This window comes from Carlito syrichta, unplaced genomic scaffold (genome assembly GCF_000164805.1).
Source record: "Carlito syrichta isolate Samal-C Ts95f unplaced genomic scaffold, Tarsius_syrichta-2.0.1 Scaffold309922, whole genome shotgun sequence".
In the NCBI taxonomy this organism is placed as follows: Eukaryota; Metazoa; Chordata; class Mammalia; order Primates; family Tarsiidae; genus Carlito; species Carlito syrichta.
In genome coordinates this window covers 1,101,623-1,112,200 of record NW_007254018.1, presented here as the reverse complement: position 1 = coordinate 1,112,200, position 10,578 = coordinate 1,101,623, and the positions used below count along the sequence as shown (strand labels likewise).

Here is a 10,578-nt window from a genome sequence, read left to right as displayed (position 1 = left end):
GGGGCATAGGAACCATGCCATTTTTTTTCCTCCTTGGATGAAAAAAGTCCTCAAAGGGAAACATTTTGCTGATGTAGAAAAGATGGAACAAAAAAACGGCAGAAGCCCTAAAAGCCATCAAAATTGATGAGTTCGAAAACTGTTCTGAGCAGCGGAAAAAGCATCTCAATAGGTGTACTGCATCAAACGGAGAATACTTTGAAGTGACAAGTTTAAACACATAAGAATAAACACACAATTTTTCATAAATAAATTCTGGATTTGTGTCTCCCCCTGTATACCCTTCTAACTTGCTATGAAGGGACCACAAAAAAGGCAAGTTTCTACTAAACCTTGTTCAGGAGCTATGCTGACCTATGGGTGGACAAATTTAACTGATCCATGCTCAGATGTCCCTGAGGGCCTGCCTCTATTGGGTGTGCAAAGAACTTTCTTACTCTGTTCTGCCTCCACACTGGTTTGAGTTTTGCTACCTGGCCTGGCTCACTTCTGCCTTCTGAATAGCTTCCCCTGAAAGTCCTCATAATACCTCCCATAATCAGGGGCCAAAATAGTCAACAGTCAAAATCGTCACCCCAACTTTGAAATAGATGAAGCTAAGCTAGTTTCTACTGAGAAAAGATTCCAGTGGTGTTGGGGATGACACTTGGTGGTAGGAAGATGTTGGTCGTATGGAATTTGAAACTAATCCACAGATTGGAGGAAATCTTGGACTTTGTGCCAACCAGACCTCCCAAGGGTTCAGTCAGGTAGAAGCCACCCTCTAAAAGGTGGATGATAACATGTGGGTTCAACAAAAGCACCTAATGGAACATCATGTAGTTTTAGATTCTGCCCAGATTAGTGGCTTGTCTGAACAAAACGAAATGTTGTATCTATCTTTCACCTGATTTTTCTACTACAGAAAACTGAACTTAAAAGGTGGTTAAGCCAGGCACAGTGGCTCACACCTATAATCCTAGCACTTTGGGAGGTGGAGATGAAAGGATTGCTTGAGCTCAGGGGTTCAAGACCAGCCTGGGCGACTTGGTGAGACCTCGTCTCTACAAAAAATGAAAAAATTAGCTGGACAAGGTGGTGCACGCCTGTGGTTCAAGCTACTTGGATGACACAGTGAGATTCCAACTCAAAAAAAAACCCCCAAAACCAAAAAAGGGGGTTGATACTACTGTTTCTCTAGATACTACCACAAAACACATTAAAGAAATTTCTCAAGGAAAAGGAACCCACGATGTATTTATGGGAACATCTAACAGTTGGTGTGCTGGTATCCTAAATAGAGGATAGGCAACTTGGCTTTTTCAAGGTTTTCTAATCTTTATGTTTCTTCTAATGGGTCTCTGGGTTCCTGTGACCTATGTTACCAAGCTAACTAAAATTGTGTGCCTTTTAAAATCAGACCATTCTACAGTGAACTATGGTCCTTAATCACCATCATTTTCTAATCAGACTATGACCAATTGGACTCAAATGTTGTTAATCGATCTATATTGCCTGGACTTTGATTTGTTTGATTTTGATCAGTTTGATTTATAGGGGCCCCTATTAAGGAGTATACTTTGGTCTCCTGGTATTATCCTCCTGATAGTCATTATAATAATCTTCCTGGTATGCGGTATCCTCTTAGAAATCCTAAATGTGTGTATGCAGTCAACTATCATGCCTTAAATGGTCTTACTTTGACTAGAACAGTAAGAAGAAGCATTCAACTGCCCTGACATGGAGACCTGTGAATTCCATTCTTGACCAAACAAGCCTTTTATGATGGTTACAGACAGACAGTAGTGTCAATGGCCAAGGTTTTGGTCAATCTCTCAAAATTGAGAAGCTGATCAATAGGCAGGAACTGTTAAATTTTGACTGAAGGCTGTCTCTGCAATTTGAGCTACATAATGAGATGCAACCTAATTAGCATGTAAACAAACCAAAACTTAACATAACTTAATATATATTTGGTAACAGCTAGATCTCAACCAATCAAAAGCAGCTGAGCTTCAAACAATCACAGGTAGCCAACTGACCATGCCCAAATAAGGCAAATACCCAGCTGTAACCAATCAAGCTCTCTCTGTACTTTACTTTCATGTTCTATCTATAAATACTCACTGGCCAGTTGTAGATGAAGCTCTCAGAACCTCTTCTGTTTCTGAGTGCTGCCTGATTCATAAATTTTACTTTGCTCAAATATGCTTAGTTAAATGCATTTTGTCTAAAGTTTTTCTTTTAACAACTGTTTATCATAGCTTTACCAATCCAGAAACTTTAGTCAGTACATCTAGAGAAGATTAGTCATTGGTGACAGAGTTCCACAGGTTAAATATGGAATGGGTTAAATTTGATATTTTTAAGATATATTTGAACAGATATGGGTGGGGCATGGTGGCTCATACCTTTAATCTTAGCACTTTGGGAGGCAGGATGATCATTTGAGCCCAAGAGTTCAAGACCAACCTGGGTAACATAGTGAGACGCTGTCTCTACAAAAAAAAATTTTTTTTTAATTAGCTGGGCATGGTAGTACACACCTATAGTTACTACTTAAGAGGCTGAGGTGGAAAGATCACCTGAGCCCAGGAGGTCGAGGCTGCAGTGAATTATGATCATGCCACTCTACTCCAACCTGGGCGACAGAGTGAGACTCCAACTCAAAAAACCAACAAACAAAAGAAAAACCAGATATGTCTAGTCACTGGTTGGATATGAAGCTCAAAAAATCAGAGAATGCCATTTATTTAAGGGACAGAAAGGTGATACATCAATGAAAGAATGAGGAATGGCCAAGAAGAAACATCAGGAAAACACAGTGACATGGAGGACAAAAGTTTCAAGGAGGGCAGCACCGACAGTATGAAAAGACTGCAAAGAGGTTAATGCAATGTGGACAGAAAGTGTCTGTTGAATTGGCAACTGGGAGGTTACCAGTGAACATGGGGATCATCCATGAAGTGATGCAGAAAGCAGTCAAAGGCCAGGAGGTTAAGGGGTAATAAGCTCTTTTCACTCACATGCACAACTTGTTTGGCTACTTTAACAGCCTGCTGTGGGGCTGGGGCAAAAAAAAGAGACCAGAAGCTGGAAACATAGATATCAAATACAGCTCTGTGGACTGCTCTGTGTGGCCTTGGGAAAGTCTCTTATGCTCTTTGGGTCTTCGGGCTTCATCCTACTCTTACTGATAAAATTAGTCTGTAACCACTTACTTCTTAGGGTTATATGAGACCAAATGAGATAAAGTACATGAATGGTTCTACCTCAAAGTCTAGAATTTCTATGTAGTTGCTCCCAACTAGATATGGTAAATGTAATATAACAGGAAACTCAGCAAGAATAAATCGTTTGGTGGTGGTGGTTGTTGCATTATACACCAGTCATAAGATCCTTTACCTAACGGTATTTTCATATACGGTCAATTCTGCTATAACACTTGTGTTGACAACATGAGTTTGAGCCAATGCAATGGATATATTAGGGAACAATTTAAGCATAAGATGAGTTTTGCATTTGCTTAGGTGTAAACTCATATGTGAGAAACACTAGGTCAAATGCAGAAGACAGCACCCAGCTGAACTGAGCCATGTAAGAATACATAGAACACACAAACACACACACACACACCTAAATATCTTCCAGATATCTCAGGTCACTACATGTGTTACGAGCCACACCCATCTACCATTGGTGTCACTAATTCCTATCTGATTTCAGACAATCAACCGTTGAGAGACAATTTTCTATAAATATTTTTGTGATCCTGTGTGGTCTGATCTTTCTGAGCACAGCATTGGTAAACTTGGATAAAGGATGATTTAGCAGCAAACATGCCTTGGAAGCATGAAATTTCATGCTTCTGAAGAGAACAATCAGATGACTGTTCACACTTTGGAAAATTGAAGTCAAATTGCTTTTGTGATACTCCAGAAAGATATAGAAACTTACCTCCCCCAGAAGTCATTTTTACACTCCAGGGTAGTGAGACTACCTTCTCTTTCCCTCCCCCAAAACGATTTATTCACCTTCCAAAGTAAAGGTTCATCTCTTTGGAGAGGAGAATGGGCATACCCGCCAGCGCCCATGAAAGCTTAGAGTCTCCTAATGTTGATGTCCCTCTCCTGTGGTGTCTCTCAGTGTGTGGGCAGGATAACATCAGGCCCTCACTCTATTGCCTCATCGAGTCTGGGGTTTGAGAACCAGCACTAAGATGCTCTGTGAGCAAAAATGGTCTGTTCTCTGATGCAGGGATCTTGGGTTTCCTGTCAGAATCTATCTGCTTGTCTGTCTGTCTTATACACATCCATCCATCCATCCGCCTATCCTTCCACAATAACTTACAAGTTGCAACCTTTCTAAAACCCACTTCTTCCACAGGCAAACTTCAGGTCTTTTTCAAGGTAAAATGACACATGTTTTATAGTATCTACGTATTTCTTAACCACTTAACATGTGTAAAACTAGGCTATCATATTTATTAATGTGTCATGGCAAAGTTTTGTGTAACTTCAATTTTTGTGCTGCAGATGTTTTTTAAGGAGTGCATATATTGTGTTATAACAAAACTGACTGGTTGTTAAAGCTTCTTTATTGATATAGATTAGAATTAGGACAATGACACATGGAAGCTTAAGTGACTAAAAGGAGAACTGTGAATTATGTGTGAATTTATTTATAATAACCTTATCTCCAATTACTTGGGAAAACTGGGAGTTAAGTATATTTTCATTTGTTCATGCTTATTAAAAACAATCAGTAGAGCAGATTTTTGAAGTATGCTTTTCTCTAATCATATCAGAATATAATTACTTTCATGGCTATACAATTTTATAAAAATCCACAAAAAAATACCTCACCATTGGAAATTAAATTGTCATCTCTATCACTGATAGCCTCTGGAATTTCCTGCTTCTGAAAAGAACAATCAGATGACTGTTCACACTTTGGAAAACTGGAGTCAAGTTTCTTTTGCGCTATTCCACTCTCAGCTATTTTTTTCCTAAGGATTTCCTCTTCATAGTTTTTTATGTTTCTGTTTGATGAATATACAATCCTAAAAGACAAAATATAAAATAATGATTAAATAATGTTGGTGATTCTTTAAAAGAGAAAGAAAGTTACTTTTCCCATGTGCTGCTTTCATATATAACATACATTAAAAACTCTTAATTTGGACTGACTGTAGAAAGGTCAATCTAAAATAGCAGAAAATTTGAAATGTAGTCCATAAAGTATTTTAATGTTAAAAAATAATATATAATGCCAAAAAATAGGTAACAGATGAAACAGACAATTCCAAGAAAGACACAAACTACCAAATCTGATTCAAGAAGAAACAGAATATCTGACTCAGCCTACAACATGTAAAGAGATTTAATTAGAATAAAAAGTTCCCCTCAAAGAAAAAAACCAAGACCAGATGGCTTCACTGGTGGATTCTACCAAATGTTTAAAGAAAAACTATCACCCATTTTCCACAAATTTTTCCAAAAATTTGAAGAGGAAGGAACACTTCTCAATTCATTCTATGAGGCCAGTATTACTAATACAAAAGCAGACAAAGATATCACAAGGACAGAAAAGCACAGATCAATATGCCTTATTAACATAAATTTTTAAAAAATTCTCAAATTAGCTGGGTGTGATGGCATATACCTATAGCCCCAGCTATTCGGGAGACTGAGGTAGAAGGATTGCCTGAACCCAGAAGGTTGAGGCTGCAGTGAGCCATAATCATGCCACTGTCCTCCAGCTTGGGTGACAGAGTGAGACCCTGATTTAAAAAAAAAAAAAAGAAAAGGAAAAGAAAAGAAAAAAAGTCCTCAACAAAATAATTATAAACTCAATTCAACAGCATACACAAAAGATTATACACCATGACAAACTGAGATTTAACTCAGGACTTCAGAAAATCATTGTTATCTACCATATCCACAGAATAAAGGACAAAAATCATATGATCGTCTCAATTAATGCAGAAAAATCATTTGACAATGTTCAATACCCTGACATGATAAAACATTCAGCAAACTAGAAATAGAAATGTCCTTAACTTGATGGAGGACAAGTATGAAAAACACACATCTAGCATCATACTTAAAAGACTGAAAGCTTTCTTCCTAAGACATGCAAGGATGTCTGTCCTCACCACTTCTATCCAATATTTTATAGGAGGACGAATAGGCAAGGTTGAATTAGGCAAGAAAAAGAAGTAAAAGGCATCTATGGGAAAGGAATAAGTAAAGTTATCTCTATTTGCAAATGACAAACATATAGAAAATCCTTAGAAATACATAAAAAACTAGTTAAACAAGTTCAGCAAGGTTGCAGGACACAAGATCAATGTGCAGAAATCTATTGCATTTCTATATACTATCAATGAACAACCCAAAATGAAATTAGAAAATAATTCCATTCACAATAGCATTTTTTTTTTTGAGTGGGAATCTCACTCCATCGCCCAGGCTGGATGAAGTGCAGTGGCACGCTCACGGACACACCAGTGCTGACCTGCTGGGCTCCAGCAATCCTTCCACCTCAGCCTTCCAAGCAGCCGGAACTACAAGCACGTGCTACCACGTACGGTTCCTTTTTGATTTATTGTAGAGATGAGGTCTCGCCAAGTTGCCCAGGCTGTACTCAAACCTGTGGGCTCAGGTAAAACCCTCACCTCAGCCTCCCAAAGTGCTGGGATTACAGGCTTGAGCTACTGCACCCACAGCCTACAACAGCATTCTAAATATAAAATACTTAGGAATATATTTAACAAAAGAATCACAAGACTTACTCATCAAAAGCTACAAAACAGCCTGGGCACCGTGGCTCAAGCCTGTAATCCCAGCACTTTGGGAGGCTGAGGTGAGGGGATTGCCTGAGCCCACAGGTTTGAGAACAGCCTGGGCAACTTGGTGAGATCTCATCTCTAAAATTAATCAAAAAATAGCCGGGCGTGATAGCACATGCCTGTACTTCCAGCTACTTGGAAGGCTGAAGCAGAGGGATCCCCTGAGCCTAGCAGGTCAAGGCTGCAGTGGCTGTGAGCAAGCCACTGCACTCCAGCTTGGGTGACAGGGTGAGACTCCAACTCAAAAAAATAAAAATAAAAATAAAATAAAGGTATAAAACAATGTTATAAGCAAATGAAAATACATTCCATGTTCATGAATCAGAAGACAATATTGCTAAGATAGCAATACTTCCTGAATTGATCTACAGATTAAATACAATCTCAATATACCCAGAGGAACTCACATCAATCTACAAAAAAGATACCTGCACATGCATGTTTGCTGCAGTTCTATTCACAATAGCAAAAACATGGTACCAACCATGCTGCCCATCAAAGTTGGACTGGATTAAAAAAATGTGGTACATATACACAATGGAATATTATGCAGCCATAAAGAAGGACAAACATATGGACTTTGCTGCAACTTAGATGGATTTAGAGTCTATCATATTCAGTGATCTATCACAGAAACAAAGAACAAAGTACCATATGTTCTCACTCATAAGCAGACCTAGAACAATTATCACAATACCATAAGAAAGGGATTGGCAGTAGTGGGAAACTGACCGGGGAGGGGGGTGGGAGTGGCAGTTGTGGGAAACTGCCAGGGGAGGGAGGGGCACACCTCATCAACAAGGGTACCTGCATAATGAACATTTGTATACCTAACCCTGAATTGTGCCCCACATCTTTAAAATAAAAAAATTTTAAAAATAAATGCAATCTCTATCTAATTTCCAGTTGTGTTTTTTGCAGAAATTGACAAGCTAATCCTTAAATTCAAATAAAAATGCAAGAGGTGCAGAATAGTCAAAGTAATCTTGACAAAGAACAAAGTTGGAGGACTCACACTTTCCAATTTTCCAAGCTTCCTCCAAAGCTATAGTAACCAAGACTGTGTGGCACTGGCATAAAGATATACATATAGATCAGTGAAATGGAATTGAGTCTAGAACATAGATTTATGGGCAACTAATTTTTGACAAGGGTGTCCAAACAATACCAATGGGAAAAGAAGAGTCTCTTCCAAAAACGGTGCTGAGATAACTGAGTATCCAAATGCAGGCTGGGTGCAGTGATCATGCCTGTAATCCCAGCACTTAGGAGGTCACAGCAGGAGAATCGCTTGAGTCCAAGAGTTTGAGACCAGTCGAGGCAGCACAGCAAAACCTGGTTTCTACTTTAAACTTAAAAAATTAGACTGAGTGCAGTAGCTCACGCCTATAATTCCAGCACTTTGGGAGGCTAAGGTGGAAGGATTGCTTGAGTCTAGGAGTTTGAGGCTTACCTAGGTAACATGGCAAGACCTCATCTCCACAAACAAACAAACAAAACAAAACAAAACAAAAAACCAGAAAAAAAAAAACCCCACAAACTCTTGGCCAGGCACAGTGGTTCATGCCTGTAATCCTAGCACTTTGGGAGACTGAGGTGAGAAGACCGCCTGAGACCAGCTCAAGACCAGTTTGGGCAACATAGCGAGACCTTGTCTCCACAACAACAACAACAACAAAATAAGCCAAGCATGGTGGCATGTATCTGTAGTCCCAGCTACCGGGGAGGCTGAGGCAGAAGGATTGCCTGAGCCCAAGAAGTCGAGTCTGCAGTGAGCCATGACTGTACCACTGCATTCTAGCCCAAATGACTAAGACCCCGACTCAAAAAAAAAGAATAAATCAAAGACCTAAATGAGGCTGGGTGCAGTGGCTCACATCTGTAATCCCAGCACTTTGGGAGGCCAAGGTGAGAGTTTGAGACCAGCCAGGGCAATATAAGCGAGACCTTGATTCTACAGATATCAAAAAAATTAGCTGGGCATGGTGGTGTGTGTCTGTAGTGCCAACTACTTGGGAGACTGAGACAAGAAGATCATCTAATCCCAGGAGGTCAAGGCTGTAGTGGGCCATGATCATGCCACTGCATGGCCAAGAGAAAACTTTTGTAAATCATGTTTGATAAGAGTCCAGTATTCCAGAATATATAAAGAACTCTTATAATTCAATAATATGAAAAAAAATAACTCAATTTAAAAATGGGCAGAGGATATTATTAAATAGTTTTCCAATAGGATATTATTAAATTAAGAAAATATAAATATGAATTATATGCATACAAAAAGTTGCTCAATGTCATTTGCTATCATCAAATGCAAGCGAAAACCACAATGAGATACCAGCTCACATCCACCAAGATGGCTATAATAAAAAAGACAGATATTATATTATGTGTCATTACATATCAAGAATATGGAGAAACAGGAACCATCATACATGCTGGTGGTAATGTAAAATGGTACAGCCACTTTGGAAAAGAGACTGGAGGTAACTCAAGAAGTTAAACATGGTTGCCATAAGACCCAGCAATTCTATTCCTAGGTAAATAATTCAAGACACTTGAAATTGTATATTCACACAAAAACCTGTATTCAAATGTTCACAGCAGATTTATTCATAACAGCCAGAAAGCTGAAATAACCCAAATGTCTATCTGATGAATGAATAAACAAAATATGGCACATCCATATGTACAGAAAATAGGTACGATTAGCAGGCCTGATGCTACTCTTTGAAAGACTTGCTTGCAAGGTTGGCCCTTGACTGGTGTCTAGAAACATGGAGTTCGAGAGTGTTCTTAGCATTCTCTAAATGTAAGGGTGGCTAGCTATGCCTGAACTGATTATACAAATAATTTTTTTATGCTGAACATCTGCGTAAAACTCATGTTCTGGGAGTTTGGAACATGGCTGCAAGTTGGGCACGAGTGCCTCTGTGACCAATTTCCAGTAAAAACCCTGGGTGCTGAGGCTCTGATGAGCTTTCTTGGCTGACATTTCAGAAGTGCTCTCACAACTCGTTGCTGGGGAAGTCAAGCATGTCACACGACCCATGGAAAGAGGACTTTTAGAAATCTGGGCCCTACTTTTCATGGACTTCACCCCCTGTGCCTTTTTCTTGTTTCCTTTTTCTATAATAAAGCATAGCCTTGGCTGGATGTGGTGGCTCACGGCTGTAATCTCAGCACTTTGGGAGGTGAAGACGAGAGGGTTGCTTGAGCCCAGGCCTTCGAGACCAGCAGGATCAACTGAGTCCAAGAGGTCAGGCTGTGGTAGCTGTGATCACGCTATGGCACTCCAGCGTGAGAGACAGAGTGAGACTCTAACTCATAAATAAACAAATAAAATCCCAGTCTTAAGTATGACTATATGCTGAGAACTGTGAGTCCTCTGAGGGAATCATCAAATCTGAGAATGATCCTGGTGACCCCCGATCTACCATACAATGAAACAGTCAGCCATATAAAGAATTAAGAAGCGATACATGATGCAACATAGATGAACCTTGACAATATCACGCTAAGTTTAAAAAGGCAGACATAAGCCGGGCTCGGTGGCTCAGTCCGTAATCCCGCACCTTTGGGAGGCTGAGGTGAGTGGATTGCCTGAGCCCGCGGGTTCGAGACCCGCCTGGACAACTTGGCGAGACCTCATCTCTACAATAAACCAAAAACTAGCCGGGCGTGGTAGTGCACGCCTGTAGTTCCAGCTACTTGGAAGGCTGAGGCCAAAGGATCGCCAGAGCCCA

General features: G+C 39.8%; 1 protein-coding gene across 1 annotated transcript in view; it reads right to left on the bottom strand.

Annotated features, from left to right (window-relative positions):
- The window catches only part of BTBD8 (BTB domain containing 8), an 82,369-nt gene that overhangs the window by 52,267 nt on the left and 19,524 nt on the right, over positions 1 to 10,578 (bottom strand). The window contains exon 3 of the mRNA XM_008068275.1: positions 4,845 to 5,041. Coding sequence (XP_008066466.1) covers positions 4,845 to 5,041 — 197 coding nt within the window. The remainder of the gene's footprint in view (positions 1 to 4,844; positions 5,042 to 10,578) is intronic.